This window comes from Aptenodytes forsteri, unplaced genomic scaffold (assembly GCF_000699145.1).
Source record: "Aptenodytes forsteri isolate BGI_AS27 unplaced genomic scaffold, ASM69914v1 Scaffold252, whole genome shotgun sequence".
In the NCBI taxonomy this organism is placed as follows: Eukaryota; Metazoa; Chordata; class Aves; order Sphenisciformes; family Spheniscidae; genus Aptenodytes; species Aptenodytes forsteri.
The window spans coordinates 470,675-489,701 of record NW_008794281.1 but is presented as its reverse complement, the minus strand read 5'-3'; the positions used below and the strand labels follow the sequence as shown (position 1 = coordinate 489,701).

Here is a 19,027-nt window from a genome sequence, read left to right as displayed (position 1 = left end):
AAGCGGAGGCCTGTGGCCTGTCTGGCGTGTTCCTTTTCTAGTGCCTGGCATCTGGTTTTCAGGCGTGCGGGGCTGGCCCCGTGGCTCTCAAGTGCCCTTGCATTTCGAAACCTACTCAAGGACATAGGTTGTCGTTGCTAGTGTAGCAGCGTTGCTGCGGGCAAGGGTGTTGTGTCGGGAGCCAGATCTGCAAAGTGTTTAACGCCTTTGTAATTTGGCCTGATGGACCTTAACCATATCCCTTCTGTCCTCCCATGTCGCTGTGCCGAATAAAAGGATTAGTCTCTTGTCAGGTGGTTTTACCTGTGCTTTAAATGAACTTTGTTACTTGTATTAATGCAACTTGACAAGTATAGCACGTGTGTCTGGTAAAGAGAGAGGTGTGGTGTACAGTGTATAAATAATGTTTGTTGACAGACGTTTTGTTAACCAACAGTGTAAAAACCATTGCCATGGGCCTCATCGGCCCCATATGCACAGCTGTCATAGTGCCCACGGGGATAAAGACCTACCGGTGCTGCCGGGGCCATATCTGATTGTTGAAGACCCCAGCACCTGTGATATTGTCAAGGCTACACAGTAAGTATATGTTCTGTGTGAGAAAAATGTTGAAATAGTTGGGATTGTCCTCAAATGTGAGCCACGTTGGATATTTTTACAAAGGAAAAATTTACAGTTCCCTTTTCTCCCCATAGTGAAAGAAGAAAAATCACGTGAAGGTACTATTGTAAATATTTTATCACAAACAATGGTATCTCAACCAGGTTTGTTTTGTTATGTGGAAAATTCTACTCGTCAAGGCTCAGCCCATCTCTTTTTCCAAGACTTCCATTGAATGCAACGTGGAATTTGCTCAAGTAGGACCTGCTGGATGATGCTTACTGGGATTTTCTTTAATATGTGGCTGTCTGTAAACTGGAGGATACTTAACAAATGAATGATAAGTAAATCGATGTGGTTTTTTTTCTCATTTAAGGTATGGAATAGTAGAGCGATGCAAAGAACTGGTAGAAGCAGGATATGATGTTCGACAGCCAGACAAAGAAAATGTGACTCTTCTTCACTGGGCAGCAATAAACAACAGACAGGAGCTGGTTAAGTAAGCTCTAGAGTCCTTGTGAAAGTGGCACAAGTATTCTGCCACTGTTATTTATAATCGCTTTGTTGCTATTATACTTCAAAACAAAGGGAACATGCTGCTTGAGAAGAAAAGCATAAAATTCAAATTTTAACCCAATTACCTCTGTGAAAATGTAACTGAAATGTAAAGTTACCACGGTTTCTTTATGTGAAATCATGTAGTACATGAAATCATTAGATTTTCCTGGGTTGGGTTTCGTTTTGGTTTGGTTAACAAAGATTAAAGCTGATTTTATAGGTGCCTTCCTAGTTATTATATTTTTCCTTAAATGTTTTCTTAAAACAGCATCCTTTACTGCAAAAATACTCTTGTCCATTTGCCTCTCTAGTGAATTTTTTTTTTATTATGAGCTATTTGCTTCTAGACCTATCTTATGCTTAGTATAATGTTTTAATATTTTATTTTTTCTGTTCTTAATTGTATTGTGTTGCTGTTATACAGATACTATATTTCCAAAGGTGCAATAGTGGATCAGCTAGGTGGAGATTTGAATTCAACTCCCCTTCACTGGGCCATTAGGTATGCTGCTTGCAACTACTAAATGTAAATCTGGTAGTATTGACAGTTACATTTTGTGTAGCACAGCAGTGGTCACCTTAAACCAAATTCTGTGGTATGTTGATTTTTTTAAGGTATAAAGAATTTCACTGCATGTCCATAATAATGCTGAAATCTGTTCTCTTGATTCCTGGCAGCTTTGCAGGCCACAAAGTTGTGTTACGCGTGCATCTGTGTTTTAGTCACTTGGACTCACATTTTGAATTTTCCCTAGGGATGAAACAGTACTGTTCAGACTTTGCCTCGTAAGTGCTGCCTTACTGGGCAAAGAAGACTTGGCTGTGTTAGGTCACTGAAGTTAGCTTTTGATGCTTATTAGGGCACAGTTTAAGTCCAAAAAAGTTGCGGTCGCAGTTCCCTCAGACGTCAGCCTGTCTAGCTAGTACGCTTTCAGTTGTTTTAGCTTCTGCACTAGATTCCTTTGGTGTGCTCTCGTAAGACTCAACGCTGCCAGTCCTGGACTTTAAAGCACAAGCATGTAGCAGTAGGACCAGTGTAAGACATCTTGTTGCTCAGAGGCACGTAGAGAGGTCTTGGACCGTCTTCTCCCAGTGGCGTTAGCTTTTCCCCTTGGACTCCTTATAGCTGTTTCCACCACAAACATGCAGCGTCTCTTCCTGGGCGACAGTAGCTATTAGTGCTTGCGTGTGTTTAATGCCTCTTTGGATCTGCTCTTTCTACATTGCTCTAGACTACATCTGTTCAACCTGATACAGTTTAAAAATCACACAACTTTGGCTTCTAAGGCAGGACTTGAGTAAAATGATCAAAAGAACAAAGCACGGCTCGTCTGGAAAAAACATAACCTTAATTAGTGATTTTTGGGATGACTTCTCTGAGTGCAAATTCTCACATTGGAAGATCAGTGCTTTCTTCTGGGCTATCTTAGTCTTCTGCCAAACAAAGTTAGATACTTCTTCTGAGAAAGACTGCCCACAGGAGAAATTACTGTAGAATAACCATTGTATTCTAAATTAACAGCTTGCTTTAGGCTGACTTATTAAGGTACTTATTTAATATAATTTTCTGATATAAACTTTTAATTAAAAAAAAAAAAGTAATTTCCTGAATAAAAACACAAGAATCTGAAAGGAATTTTTTTTTTTTTGCAGGGTATCTATGAGAATTATTAAGGCAATGCTTTCATTAAAATTTCCATCTTTTTTGTCATCTGTGTAGTTTCATTTCACGTATCATTGCAGACAAGGACACCTGCCTATGGTCATGTTATTGTTGAAATGTGGAGCGGATCCCAGTCTTATTGATGGGGAAGGATTCAGCAGCCTTCACTTAGCAGTGCTGTTTCAACACATGCCCATTGTAGCTTACCTCATATCACAAGGCCAGGTATGTTGTTGTTGTCCCAAGTACTGTTTTCTACTTACGAGTAGCTGCCTGTGTGTACGATACATTTCAGAATTAACTGTTTTGTTTTCTAGATGATAAGCAGGTATTTGACAGCTCTTTCCCTGTGCCATAAGTTCAGAGAAACTTTAGATTTTTTTTTTTTATATATATAATGGAGTTTTTTTAATACTCTCCCCTGTTCTTGTCATCCCCACACATACACATTCACATACAAATCAGTGTTTAAGGAGAGTCGTTAAGGCTATGCAGATTTGTTCTGCTGTATAAATAACAACTGGCTTTTAAACCTGAGAACAAAAAGCAGTATATGAAGCGTATACATCATGAAGTATTTACTATTTAATTACAATTTTTTAGCTAATAGTCTGTGCAATTGTCCGTCAATTGAAGTGTGCAGAATAGATGATCAGACTAGGTCTGAATTTTTTATTAGAAATTTCTGTATTTTCTGTACTTTTATATTGTATCCACTCTAGTTGATGTCTGCTTAGCTTACATCTGAAGCAAGCAGAATTAATGACAAGTGTGACAATTTGCTAATAAAAATGAGAGGAGAGTTCTTACAGGATCTAGACTGTTTCTTTGAAACACTGAGTATTAAGATTTAAAGATTTGGTAAGTTTATTTTCTTTCTCCTAGAGCTCTCTTTAGTAGAGTAACTGAATTCTGGAATGTAGGTATAGATGGTATATATCACAAACTTAAGAAAGTTTTTAGCCCACCTGTCTTCTGCTAAAAAATCCAAGTGATTAAACATTTCTTTTAAGTAAATCTGCTCTAATGTAATGATGGGTGGAGGCGGGGAAGAAAGAAACCTTCATTGTGAAGAAGAAGGAAGAAAATTAGGTAATGCAAGTTAGGTGTTTAAATAATTATGTCTTGAGATACATAATCAATCCTTTTTTTGTTGTTTTAATAAACCAGTTTTATGTACTTGGACATTCTGTTAGTACTTCTGTTTACAAAAGGAAGATGGTTAACATTGCTTTACAAGGTACATTTTATTTATAATATTTTTGTGCAAAAGAGGACAAGAAATATGGTTAACATGGTTACCTTAAAAATATCCTTAGTGGAGACTGTCCCTTAAAAATATCCTTAGCAGGGACTCGGCGTGTTCTGAAAGGAATGACATGCAAGACTCTAGCAGGGACTCGGCGTGTTCTGAAAGGAACGACATGCAAGACTTGGGGTGGGGGGAAATGTTTAAATGAGTGTTGGCTTCTTGGCTGGTATAATTTGGTTTCTTTCCACTACTGCAGTGAAACTAAGCCAGTTGTGTAGCTCCGAATCTGACCATCTAACTCTGTTTCCTGAAATCACTGGTAATCACTTGCTTGTTATCTTTTTCTTATACTTAGAACATAGACACAACAGACTTCAATGGACAAACACCTTTAATGTTATCAGCACAAAAAGCGATCGGGTAAGTAGTGAATCACTTAAGACGGATCTATTTTATTGTACCCAAGAAGCAGTGAGGTGAATTTTTTCGTATGAAATTTTTTGTTAAACTGACATTCCTTTCCCTTTTAGTTGTACTAAAATACACAGTGTTTCAGAGATCAGGAGTTATCAAGTAGCTAACTGGATATAGCAAAGAAAGTCAAAAGAATTTCTAAAAGAAGTTTAGGTTTGTGGCTGAACCGTCTGCAGCGTTATTGTGCTTTCCAGAAATGAAAACAAATGGAGGTGGACGCAGTAAAATGCATTTAGAAGAAATAAAATGTGGAGATGTAAGCTTATATGCAGTGTTGTAAAAAGATATAATCTGTGTATATACGTCATATTTGTTAAAATGGTAAGATAACATAGTCTGGAGAAAAACCCTCAGGGCAGGTCCTGAATTATAAGCTTGGATCTACCGTTGATGAGCTTGTTCTGAGACAAGGCGTTGTGTATCTGCTGTTATTTCACAGATGGGAACAGTGGTTTTTCTAAGGTGTTCAAAAGTTTCATCTCCAGTATAGATTATCTCCTGTTTGTTAACTTTTATACTTTATTTTCATCTAGACCAGAACCCACGAGGTTTCTCTTAAAGTTTAACCCCTCTCTCAATGCTGTAGACAATGTTCAAAAGAATACTGCACTGCACTGGGCAATAGCATCAGGAAATACTAGTGCAGTGGATCTGTTGCTGGAAGCTGGCGCTAGCCTGGACATAAAAAATGTCAAGGTACAATTTCTTTCATGATATTTCATTCCATGTGGCATGAATGTGTAAAATGAATGTAAAGAAAAATCTGAGTCCTCTCCTCTTTGGATATCCTTTGCAACGGGGAAAGACTAAGAGCAGGCGTCCTTAGTCTTTCCCAAAAGGAATTAACACCTTTCTTGTGGTGTGGCTCAAACTATGAATGCAGAGATTCTGTGCAACGTTCATTTAATGAACAGCCAAGCCTTTCGGTCACTCTGAACATAATTGTGTCCTTTGCAGATTCTCCAACCCCCCCCTTCTTTTTTTTCCCCTTTTTTTCTCTCTTTTCCTTTTTATCTCTCTTTCCCCTCGTTCTTAGTATCTTCCTAATAATTTTCTTTTCCCCTCTTCCTTCCTTTTTTCCCCTCTTCCTTCCTTTTTTCCCCTCTTCCTTCCTTTTTTCCCCTCTTCCTTCCTTTTTTCCCCTCTTCCTTCCTTTTTTCCCCTCTTCCTTCCTTTTTTCCCCTCTTCCTTCCTTTTTTCCCCTCTTCCTTCCTTTTTTCCCCTCTTCCTTCCTTTTTTCCCCTCTTCCTTCCTTTTTTCCCCTCTTCCTTCCTTTTTTCCCCTCTTCCTTTTTCTTTTTTTTCTTTTTTTAAGTTGGCTGTTTTCCACTTCAAAACATTGTCATGAGGAGTAATGACTTCAGCCAGATTTTTAAAAATAACAGTGTCTTGGTGAAACTCTTAAAGACTTTAAAAAGATGTGTGTATCATCCCATGAAAACCAGTGTTTGACAATGCCTGTTCGTACGTTCAGAAGAGCTAGTCACATATGAAAGTCTTTGTCCTAGTATGGGTAAAAACTGATAGTGAGAAGTATAAATGTTGAAAGTATCAATTCCTATGACTATATAGATATGTTTGTACAGTGTAGTTATTCAGGGTTTGTGTATTAAGGTGTGCAGCTCTTCCATCTGCTGCTTTTTTTTTTCATATATGTGACTTAGGATGTTGCTGTTGGTTTTAAAAATAACAGTGTCTTGGTGAAACTCTTAAACATGTCTTTAAAGTCTACTATATAGATATGTTTGTACAGTGTAGTTATTCAGGGTTTGTGTATTAAGCTGTGCAGCTCTTCCATCTGCTGCTTTTTTTTTCATATATGTGACTTAGGATGTTGCTGTTTGGTTTTAAAAAGTTCACATAAACAAGAAACCTTCCCTTTCAGTAAGCATGTAATATTCTAGCAGACAGTTTAGTGTTTCAGGTTATTGGAGACAGTCCAACAGACAACTCAAATGGATGCAATGTGGTTGCAAGTATCAGTTTTTAGAACTACAAAGCACTGGATTAAGCATAGGGGGGGGGGGGGGCTGGAAAGTAACTGCCCAGTTGTTCTTGGTTTAGCTATATTTATTTCTTGCTTCCCTTAAAAAGGAAAGCATTTATATGTTAAGTGCATAAATAACTAACCATTTCTGTTGTTAAAGGGAGAGACACCGCTTGACCTTGCTTATCAAAGTATGAATCGCTTCATGGTTTATATGGTAAAAGAGGAAGAAAGAATGAGAAGCAGAAGAAATAACAGGTTACTGAAAATAGTAGAGAAATACGAGGTAATTTCCCGAGTAATAACTAATGGGAATAAAGCTACAGCATTCCGTGTTTAGAATAATATGCGACTTAACTCTTTTCTAACAAGAGGATCTTCTAAAGTTTCTGCAATTGGGTGCACAAAAATAAAATTCTTTAAAAGCACGTAGCAGTGGTTTGGGTGGGTTCTTTGTGTCCTTTCCCCCCCGCCCTGTGATCTATTGATGTGTCACCTTGTCTTATCTACCTTGAGTCTTTCAGCATTTGTTATTACATTAACTGAATAATTTTGAAGTAAGTCCTGCTTGAATACGTTGTCGTATTTTAACAATAATCATTTTAATAGCTCTTCCTGCTGTTGGCATCTTCCTTGACATTGATGTGGGCCATAGGATACGTAATGAACTTAAGTTCTGATTCTTGGCTTTTGAAAGGAGGTCTGCTTCTCTTCCTGCTATTTGGGACAGCTCTGTTTGTGAGGTTTGTGGCTTTTTCTCTCTGTATGTGTATTTAATTGTTATAAACACCATATGAGGTATCTAATGCAGTATTCTTTTCAGCGTTTAGTTTCATTTAGCATAAAAGATAACTCCTGAGATATGGTTGCAGAGTGTGTGAAGGATTTAAATATATGTACTTTTTAGAATGACCACAGAAATTGAATGCCTTTAGATGTGCAAAATAATAGTTCCTCATCACTGAAAGATTTGGGAGGAAAAAAAAAACCACTAAAGTGATTAAGCAGTCTGTTAGCTAATTTTAATGATAAAGAGAGTGTTATTGAAGGTCTGCATCTGGTAGACACCAAGATACCCATTCACAATGCTCAGAAATGTGCTTTATCTCAACTTTTCCTTCTGTATATGTGACACAGAATAAGTTTTAATGAACCATTCCCTCCCCTTCTGCTCCCCAGACCTCCCAGTGTTATCCTAAGCTGTTTCGCAGGTTTCCTGCCTTCTTCAACAGTTCCTGCAACAGTCAGTATTCATTGAAACAGCAATGCTATCAGTGTGCAAATAGACAGAGATCGCACTTTTCACCCAGTGCTACAGCACTTCTGATACAGAATGTTAGGCTGGAACAGAGCACTCTTCAGATTTGTTTTTGCATTGTTAACCCCCTGGGCATCTGGCTAAAGAATGCTTTTGAGTGACAATCCTTGATTGCTTTGAGAGACTTGAAGTATACTCTGTGTGTGAAGTTTTTACAATAACAAAACAGATGATTTATAGTCTATGGAGTTACATTTTTAAATACATTTTTTAAAAATAATTTTTTCTTTTCATATTCTTTCAGGCAATTTGTGGGGCTCAAGAATCTAAGGTATCTTCCCACAGCATTTCTGCTAAGTTCAGTTTTTTGGATGTCCATGACCTTTTTTTTATGGTTCCTGCCTGATATCCTTTATACTCAAGAAATGCCATAGAACTCTCCTTACAGTTCCTAATAAATCTAAGCCCGGTCATACAAACAGTAATGAGCGGTCCCAGATAATTCCACGTGACTGTCAATGTCTGGTAAGATTGGTTTACTTCCGTTGGGCAGGGCTGAAATAACTTTGAGTTTAACTTATATACGGACTAGAAATCTGTACCTTCTTTTATCTTTGGCAGATATTTGTGTACAATTCTGAACTACTTCTTATGTTACAGGAATATCAAAATGAAGACGTCTTTGTTATAAACCTAATTGTCTCTGTTAGCATCTCCATGTGACTCTTTAATCTTCCTCATTGAGACTCTCATACAGTAATGTATTTTCGCATGTGGTATAACCGGATAACGCATGCATTAATAATAATTTTCAAAGCATGTCTTCTTTCGAAAATGACAAGGATTTGACAGTTAGTGGTATTCGTGCTTCCGCTTTTAAAAACAACACCCTCCCCCCAAAAAAACAAGGAACAAATTTCTTCATGTCCCTCCAAAATAGATCTTCCAGTCTCCTGTCTGTCTTTATGCACAGGTTACGCTGCATCCTTACTGTACAGTGGATTAATTTCTACCTTTCATTTACTTTTCTTTGAAGAGGCTTTGCACTGATGAGTACAAAAACGTTTTAGTAGTTTACACTGGCTTTTCAGTGCCCTGCTCTTTTGTTACACAGGGGGCATCTATTTATTTATTGATTAAGTTTTGAGAAAAGGCCTTTAGGGAGATACTTAGAAGTGTAAATAAATTTGTACTAAACCGGCTATAATATATTGCTACACAATTTTAATTAATTTTTAATTACTTCATCCTTTAAGTGGCATTTTCTTTTGTACTGTTCCCAATTAAGATGTCCTTAATAGAATTATCAGGATTAACTTTGATGAACTGATCAAGTATATTCCCACTGGGGATACACATATATGCTTGTCTAAATGAAAATCATGTTATTCAGTGTTGCGTTGTGAAGTTTTAAGGTTTTCTTGGTGTCATCTAAATTAAAAGAAAAAAAATTCCAACGATAAGGGTTTGAGTCAGACACTTTGCTTAAGATAGTGAGCATAGCAATATTCTTGAAGGTCTAACCATAGCTTGGTGAGATGGGCAAGTGGATAGTTTTCCATTTCACTATCCAACCCTTTTTCTCATGAATATGTTTTCCTTCTGGAACTGGTCACAGATCCGAGTGTTATAAAAGTGTTCAGTATTTTAGTTACCTGCGTTTATGTTTGTCAAACTGTTCCTCTAGACTGAATGAAAATCCAGCTATTCTAATTAAGGACTTCTCTGAGCTCCAAAAAAACAATAGAAGTGTAAGTAGACCAGCAGTATCCACAAGAAATGCACCATCATTTTGACTTGTATAACTGCACCCTGCAATTGCATTGTAACAGACACAGCTGTAAGTCTGGTAATACACAGTGCCAATATTTCATAATTTATCGTCTTGATTTTAATTAGAGCTATTTGCAGTGTTGTTAGTTCATAAGACAAAACAACCTTGAGGTTGCAGTACTTTATTTTAAAGAGGTTTTCACACTGTGCAGTTTATATAGTGGCTGAGTGGTCACTGGAGATGGAATCCAGGCTTGGGCTCTCTGACTGCTCCTTGGTGGCATCATGGACTGTTCTTTAGCAGCCCGAGCTCTCAAGTTTGATGCTTGAATTTAGTTGGTATGAAACTTGTCCCACTCCACATTCCTCTGTTGCTGTATAGAGACAGTTAATCTTGACGTGTTTTTCTCCCGCTTTCGCCTGACGTGCAGATGTTTTTAGTCCATAGTGTAAAAATTATGTTCCTAATGACCGTGCATCCTCCTTCATGTATAATAATAATTTGTCTGCTAGAGAAGTTGCAGCAAATAACCATATATAAAAAGTACTGAGTTTAAGTCTCCTTCTCTGGAGTTCGTGAGAGATGAATTCCCTCCATATACTGTAATTAAAACAGTCAACCACTGGGTAAAAGTAAACGCTGTGCAAGAAGAAAAATGTGCAGTTAGACCAGAAATTTGTCATTTCATCACCATGGATTTTCTAGTATATTTGTGAGGGAAGAAGGGTTCCCAGTAGCTGTCCCATTACCTTCAGAAGTGCTTAGCAGTGTATGCTTGGTTTTTTGAGTGACAAAGATAGTTCCAGGATGACTTCCAGTTGCATTTTTCTGTCTGAATTTATTCAGTTGTTTTAGCTGAAACAAACAAGAAAGGGCAAGACTTAGAAAACAGTCTGAGTAAGAGCCTGTTCAATGACTTAGGGGCGTATGCATCAGTCAAACAAATCTCACAGCTGCTGGAAGCTTAATAACTATGCATGTCTGATTGGTGGTGTTTCAATAAAATAGAAGAACTTCAGAGGGGAAAAAAAAATTGAATTCAGGTGGTGTGGTGTTTCAATAAAAATAGAAGAACTTCAGAGGGGAAAAAAAAAAAATTGAATTAATTTTATATCTGTTAAATATTCAAAGGCAAAAGTCTGCACTCTGCTAGTGAGGATGACAGGGAGCTGTATTGTGATGCAGGTTTATACAGTTGTAAAAGTCTTCTCCAGCACTCAAACTGGACAGAATATTCAACTTCTCTGATACGATGGCCTCTGAAGGACAGCGAGGATCCTACTATAAAAGTGAAAGTCATTCTTTTCCTTTTTGTGTGTTGCTTGTAAAATAACATAAACTAATTTTAGAATATTTTGTTAGTTTGACAAATAGCGGTGATACATGGTATAAGAATATATTCCTTAACCTGAATATTACATGTAACAGATACAATTCTTGAAATCACTGTCATGTTCAGCGTGGTGGGTCTTCTTTATTATTTCTATAAAACTTGGAGAACTGATCCTGGATATATTAAGACTTCAGAAAAAGAAAGAAAAGAGGTAGGTGATTTCATAAAAACAAATGAAAGAGCTCACCTGGTGCAACACATATGTACTTTTGGTTGATTTGTTTGTCATCATGTGCAGCTTTGTTAAACTTGAAAGCAGCGGAATACTCCTTGTTCTTCTAAGAGTTCTTAGCTCTGTCATTGAACAACATAGATCATAGATAAGGAAACAAGCAGCAGTAGGAAAAATTATCTTCATCATCCTGCCATAATTTCCTTGCCTCCATCTTCTCATCGAAATGGGAGCTTTGGCCAAACATCGTACAGACCCATACCACTGATGTTACCTGTGATATAAATTCACGTAGAACTTCACTTAATAAATAGAAATTTCATACGGTTTCCTCTTCAGTTGTCTAGGGTTAGAAAGAGATTCACAGCACTTTCCTACAATTCTCCATGCTCATAAGACATACCAAAGGCTGGAAATGGCTTGAATTTTGTCAGATGCTTTGAAGATGTGTACAATGGTTTGATTTTTGTGCTTAAGCATCGTGTAATTCACATGCTATTTCCTAGCTCGATTTTAGAATGGCAAGAAGAATTCATGGCCAGCCAGTCAGTAGAGAATTTAGTATTTTGGTCTCTTTAACCTGTGGATTAAGGAAAGCGTTTTGTTTGTGATCTCTGTGCTCTCCATGAAGTTGTATTTCTTCAGATTGCCAGGGAGAATAAACTGCAATTTTAACTTGTTGCCACAGGACTAGTAAACATTGTCTATCTAGTACTCATAAAGGAACAGTAAATACAGCAGCTCTGCTCATCTCTCTGAAGTCTGGCTGACTGTATGAGAGGTGCCTTGTATCTTAATACCATCTCATTTTAAAGAATATTTCATTCACATTATTTATTAATTTTGGGAACATAGAGATACTTTTCTGAATAGTCCTGCATGGGTGAAGTTGCAGTAGTCTCTGCTGCTTTGTGTTTCTCATGGACCTTTTTAAAGAGCAAGTATTTACTCCTGTCATGCTTGGCACTTAAAATACTTATGAACTGCAAAAAGCCTAACGTAAAAATCTTCATAGATTCCCCTGAAAATGTGATCCAAATGCAAGCGCGAACTACTTTGTCTTTCAGAACATTGTAGCTCTTGCAGAAGCAGGTTGCTTGGACTTCAGAACATTTTGCACATCGTGTCTTGTAAGTGAGCCTTTGGTATTTGTTTTCTTTTTGAACCTGGCTTTTACTCAATACTGCTATAAAAAACCTTTTTCCTCATTGCTTGTCATGCAAGTGTTACATGCATGGTTTGTTCTATATTACTTAGATTTCTTTTTTCTTCTATGGTGACAAAAGGGATGCTTTGATATCCTTGGACTCTAATCTTAATAAAATAATCATTATTTCCATCCCTTTTTTTGTAAAATTAAGATGTATAGTTCTCATGTATGTTCTGTGTTGTGAGGTCTGTTACACAGTAAATGTACAAAATATGATGGTGCCCATGAGATGATGCTCTAAACTTTGGGCAAAATAGATGCTTTTGCTATGACTGTATTCTTTTCCTTCATCCTCAACTAGGTAAGGAAGCCTTTGAGATCTGTGCATTGCCTTGCTTGTGATTCATGTGTAGCCAGATACGATCAACACTCTCTGTGGATTGGACAGTGCATAGGTGAGAGTGTTTGTTTTATCAAATTTGAAAATACCACATATTTTAACAATTGCAGAAATAACATTTGTCTCCTTAGACAGAGAGCACACCTGATACAAGAATACACAGTTGATACTGAAGGGTTACTGATAGGTGCCAGAGGGAAATTAGATAGCAGAGAGAAAGGCAACTGAAATTATTAAAGGGGTGGAGTGGTCACCCTAAGAGTAGAGACCAAAAAGTCTGGGACTCTTTCTTTTGAGAGAAGAAGGAACCAGGGATATGATTGTGACTTTAAAAAAAAAAAAAAAAAGTAGCAATGAAGATGGTGGCTACGGTGAATGCAGAACTGTTAATCGCCAAGCAGATCATACTAGAACTAGGGGAGGCTCAGTGAGAGTAGCAATTGGATTTAAAATTGGTAAAGAAAAAATGTCTTTACATGGCAGGTAGTCAAATTTTGGAGCTTGCTGCTGAAGGGTTTGCAGATACAGGCAGTATCAGAAGGATCAGAAAGGGCTTAGACAAATTTTTGGTCAATGTGTCCAAAACTAGATACTAAAAGAACTAGACGAGTATGCACACTCTGACATTTTAATGCAGTAGCTGTGGATGAGGAGAGTGAACTCCAGAAAGTGGCCAGGCTCCTGTGTCCTCCTGAACTACTGTTGCCTGTTGTCACTGTTAGAGACAGTAAAGTGGAGCAGCTGGACCACTGAGATAACCCCGTAGGGCGTTTTTCATGTTCTTGTGTTCTTTGAGAAACTCCCTCTTTCTTCCTTTCTGTCTCATTACTGGTGATGCTCAAGATAGAAAGGTTAGAGCTTTACATCTGTAGCAGTATATTTTTAGCATATTCTTTTGCCGATGGTTTTTTTTTTTGTAATCTTAAATACTTGGAAATGTTTTTACAGTGTTTGTTATTTACAAGGTGGTGAGACATCCTTCTGATGCATTGTTTCAAAGCTTTGAGCAATACTGATTGTAATTTAAAGAAAAATAATTGTATATCTTCGTGTAACGGTTTCTCTGACGGAAGTCTGGGGCTTTTATGCGTATGTTTGCAATTCTGAAGCACACAAAGGTCAAACCATTAAATTGAATAGCTTAGATTTTTCAGTCATATGAGGCAATTGTCCTGTGCATGGGGAGAGTTGTGGTTGTATAATTCGTCCTCATCTAGCTAAAACAGCTGAAGGCATGCTCTGAAGAAGAGGCAAATCCTGGTTGACTTTATCAGAACTAATTGTATTATATAAATTGGGATAGCTTACAGGAGAAAGTTGAGAAAGAGACCAGCCTTGTCAAACTCTCTTGAGGATAGCAGGGGTAATAAGAAGAAGTGGGTTTCATTCTTTTTATTCCTATTAAGTTAAGGGGAAATGCAACTCCTGCTGAATTTTGAAATGTCAAACTCTTTTTTTCCTCACCTCAAATTCAGGCATTGGGAACCATCATTACTATCTATTGTTCCTGTTTTTCCTGACTATGACCGGTGTCTGGCTGCTTTATGGAACTCTTCTGTGTATGTATCCATGAATTTATTTTAGTTTAGCTTTCAGGGACGTGTGTGTATGGTCTTTATTTTTCAGCATTTTGTTTCCAGCAAGTGTAATTATACCTGCACAAATGATACCTTATTTCAGCAGTGATGTTACCTTGTAATTCTGTCTTTAAATGAAAATACATCATAGCTGAGTCTTTGGTCAAATATACGATTACGTTTGTGTTGAGTAAGAACTGAGATACGGCTCTAGTGGGATGTCCATTGGAAAATACAATGTCAGAAGGCATTTTTGTTAGAGATGAAATAGGGAAGCCATGTGGAGGAAGGTCAGGTTACAGGTTCTAGTCTGGATACTAGAAAGTAATCTACTGTAATAGAAAATAAGTTTGTAAATACATTATTGCAAAGGCTTTATTGATTTTTGTTATTTGGAAATACCTATATTGAACACCTGCAAAAGTTTCTTTTTGTTTTTAATGTAGTGATAACTTTGAAAAGAAGAGAACTGTATATCTCATTAATAAATCCAAACTGTTACTTTGGAAAATTAAGAAATTTCTTGGAGGAGAGCCCTTATTATGTAGTTCCTGAGGATGAATTAGCATAGCACTAACCTTTTAAATGGAAAGTAGGGGGAGTTCATTTTATTTTATATTAGTTCACATTATATTGAAATGAGTCAATATTCAACGCAGGGTGAAGTGAAGTGAACGAGCTATGGCAGTGGAGGGCACAGGGTGTGAACATGAGTTGCTTTCCTCTGTTTCAGTGGTGGTCTTAAGTATGCAAAAAGCATATTATTTTCTCCATTTTCTGTGTGTGAAGGAACATGGGAGGGAAAACCTCTTTATTGTTCTACTGACATAGAGGCAAAAAAAAGTTGCTCTGCTGTAGTTTGTTTGGGGTTTTTTTATGGGTTAGATACATATGTGGTAGGCTTTAAGTATCTCTTAAGAAATTTACAGACATTGGACATTCCAGTTTGTCTATTTAATAGTGGTAAAACACTGCTGTCTTGGCATTGTCACCATCATGTCTTCTTTTGTTGATGATGGTGTTTAAGATAAATGATAAATTCTTGTCCTAAAATTACAAATAAGCATGAAGCAAAATTTCAGAAATCTTGACAATGAGACATGATGACTGATTTCAATATCATATAAAAAGTACATAGGCAGTGCCTTGAATGTTCCTTCTGTGGATTATGAACACATAACGTAAAGATTATGCAGCCAGAACAGCAGGCAGTCTTGTGGGTGCTTTTAAGTGGGAATGTGATACATTAAACATGGTATTTCTAGAGCATATTGCTATGTAAATAATTGCAATGCAAATAATCTTTGTTCAGTTCTTAAGTGGCCTAAAAATGTAATTAACTGATTATGTATCTTGTCAGATTGGTCAAACCATTGCGCAACAAGTTATCATCAAGATGGAGCATGGACGTACTTCACGCAGATAACATATTGTTCTCCATGGGTTTCCTATATCTTCGCAGTAGCCTGTTTTCATACTGTATGGGCTTCGTTGTGGCTAACTGTTCAGCTTTATCAGGTATTACTTTGCTTCGGTTTATGCTCCTCACTTAAAGAGTCATCATATTAAAACTTTTCCCTAGATGATTTGCTCCCGTAAAAGCTTGACTAATTAATGTCACATCTAGGTGCTTTTCTTAAATCTCAGGGCAGTCCTTTAAGTTTTATGGGTACTTGTGCGCTCAGCATTCCCACGTTAAAAGTAGGATCACAGTCTGCAAATCATTCCTATAACTGAATTCTGGGTTTTGTACTCATCAAAAATTCCAGACCTGTAGAAAGATGTATTTAAAGGCAGGAAACTTATTTAACTAATAGAACTGGTATTACTACCCCAAAAATGGCACGGAAGCTCACTAGTACAATTAGTCCTGAATTGAAAACTCTATGGCAGAGCTCAGCAGTGCGTCATTAGACTGTATTAAATCCCATTGCTACAATAAAAATATATGACCTGGATTTTATCCTGATGAGGACTGTCAAATTTCTTGTTTATGTTTTTCTCGGAGAGCTTGGCTATGCAACCAATACTGAGAAGAGCTGTCTTAAAGCATCTAGGAAACAGCTTGTTTAGCAGCTTTTAGGAAAGATGTGTCATTTGAATATGTGTTAAGCATACTGAGCTAAAGACTTGTTTTACATCTTGTTTAAAAAAAAAAAACAAACCCCACAATTTTAAATGTGTACTGCTAGATTTCTGTAATGCCCAAGACACTGAGATACCATCCTGGGAAAAAAGGGATCTAGGTAGGGTATTTACGGCTAACTACTGTGTTTCGTACACAGTCATTTGTAAATGTACTGCTTTGTGATATTTAGCATGTCATTCAGCAAAGCAACCTTGCAGCCATTTATAAAGGCTTATAAGATTTATGTTGATTAAAAAAAAAAAAAGAAGAAAATGGAAAAAGGAATAGGTAAGCAAAAATGCAAAAAACCCCCAAACCCATAAATCTCGTTGTGAAACTCGGTGAAAGAAGACATCAAATCAAGAAAATGAAAAAGTTTTTTTTGAGTCTCTGACATCTACTTCATCTTTTTTGCTAAGCTACTTTGTCTTTTTCGAGTAATCTTTTTCTACCAATTTGCGTGGTAGAACATAGACAAAATCTGAGGAGATGGGTGCTTAACTGCTACAGATCTTATACTTCTACAGACATCTGTAAAAGTGCAATCTTTACAGTCATCCCAATTAAGCTTGCCTTCTCAGTAGAAGTGTTCATGTTACAGCTTGCTGGGTTCTGTTTTAGTCCAAGTGACATTTAAAAACATACTTTTCGGTCATTTATTATGGCAGTAATTACTTATTTGTTAGATACGGCCAACCTCCTTCCCCTCCCTCCCTTCTCAATAGCATCTTGTGGTGTCACCAGAATTTTAATTTGTGATGTTCACGTTTTAACCGTTACTTACGTTTTCTTTTCTGTAAGATTGCATTCTTGGGATTGACCTCGCATGAGAGAATGAACCTCCTGATACAGAGAAAATCTTCTAAGCATCCTGTTTCACTCAGGAGAACTCCATACAAGTGAGTATTAATGCGTGGTGTGTTTTAAGCATGTATCTCTTCCGTACTGATTTGCTTCACTACTTCATAAATGCAAAAAACTGGTGGTCTATGGACGTGCTAGTCGTGTCTGTTATGAGTTGTGCTAAGAGGAGGAAAGGGACCTCATTTTCCTTGCTGAGAAGTTCCTTTGCCCTAGGAAATAAACAGGCAGCATGGGAGCTACTGGGGTTCTTTCTGCATGGCTGTGTATCTAGGAAAAAGATGTGCCAAAATCAGCCCACAGCTCTAATCAGTAGATGCTATTTTGGGGGTGAGGGGGTGTCGTCCTTTAATTTGTTCATCAATCTCTGTGTCTGTTCTGTAGGTTCAGAAAGAGAATTGAGGTATGAACTGGCTGCTTTCTGACTTCTCTTGCGGTATTTAGCTCAATAGAGAAATTAGTACCAAGGTTTCCCTGTTAGACTAGAAGTCCGTATTTCCTCGTGTGGTAGCAGATGAGATCTTACTAAGTACTAACTTTTAAATATTTGAGCTGCTCTCATTCTTAAATGTAATACAGGTTGTAAAAGTTCAACAAAGGAATAATGGTCAGTAGAGAACTGTTCTTACGTTTCTTCTCCCAGAGCTGTCTTCATTGACAGCTTTATATCTTAAGTACTGTCCCATGGTGAACGTGTATTTTTGATTCCTGCAGTCTTCTTTTATTAGGTTTATTAATGGATATTTCTCTCCTTTTCAGTCTTGGATGCTTCCAGAATCTTGCAGACTTTTTTCAGTGCGGTTGCTTTGGTATGTTCAAACCCAATGTAGTTGACTGGACCAAGCAATACAACCTTTTTCATCTGGCAAAGGAGAAAAATGTTCATTCTGTATGAATTTTTGCTTAATTTCTAAAACCATTGAGCTGAAAGCTAAATAAAACTGGATATTTTGTTAATTTTTACAAATTCTTCTGAAGTTGCTTGTTTTTATTATTGTTTTAAGTATTAAACCTATCTTGCATAAGTTACAGCAGGTTTGTATATGGAACAGTCACTGTATGTGTATATATAGTTTGGGCTGAAACTATTGGAAATTTTCTGTGATGAGGTGACACTAAGAATATATTTTTTTAAAGGTAAGTTTTTAGGGCAGAATTTCAAAACCATGTTGGTACCCTTTGCTTTATTTTGCAGATAACTTTCAAATGTAATTTTCTTTTATTAAGGGGAGTGTTCATATTGAGAAATTTAATATTACAATTACCCTGCAATTTTATTGCTTATGCTGTGAAAACCTCTATTAAGTCTTTGTATTTGGAGGGTTTACATGTAATAAAATAGAGCTTTCATGCTTCTAACAAAACCATGTTGGTACCCTTTGCTTTATTTTGCAGATAACTTTCAAATGTAATTTTCTTTTATTAAGGGGAGTGTTCATATTGAGAAATTTAATATTACAATTACCCTGCAATTTTATTGCTTATGCTGTGAAAACCTCTATTAAGTCTTTGTATTTGGAGGGTTTACATGTAATAAAATAGAGCTTTCTTGCTTCTAAGTGTATTTTTACAGACTGAAATAGATTCCAGGGATATGTGACCAGTGAGGTATTTAAGAACAGGTAGGCACAAAACCATAAGGAAAAGCCTGACTCTTTGCCTTATGTTTTGCATCTAAATATGCCCTGTTAGCGTATGAAAATGGGTAAGTTCATGATGGAAAATAGCAATGTATATAAAACAAGGGAATTATTCCCAGCTGCATGCATAGATCTTGAATA

At 37.0% G+C, this 19,027-nt stretch overlaps 1 protein-coding gene across 1 annotated transcript; it reads left to right on the top strand.

Moving 5' to 3' along the window:
• The first annotated feature begins 442 nt into the window (after positions 1–442).
• On the top strand, positions 443–18,272 carry ZDHHC13 (zinc finger DHHC-type containing 13). The gene is made up of 16 exons (XM_009286461.2): positions 443–579; positions 977–1,099; positions 1,583–1,660; positions 2,902–3,046; positions 4,429–4,493; positions 5,081–5,243; positions 6,694–6,819; positions 7,143–7,276; positions 8,096–8,196; positions 10,985–11,109; positions 12,198–12,260; positions 12,642–12,735; positions 14,156–14,239; positions 15,618–15,775; positions 17,187–17,284; positions 18,006–18,272. Exons 1-16 carry the CDS (start codon positions 473–475, stop codon positions 18,139–18,141), a joined length of 1,800 nt encoding a protein of 599 aa, XP_009284736.1. The 5' UTR covers positions 443–472; the 3' UTR covers positions 18,142–18,272.
• Positions 18,273–19,027: the final 755 nt, after the last annotated feature.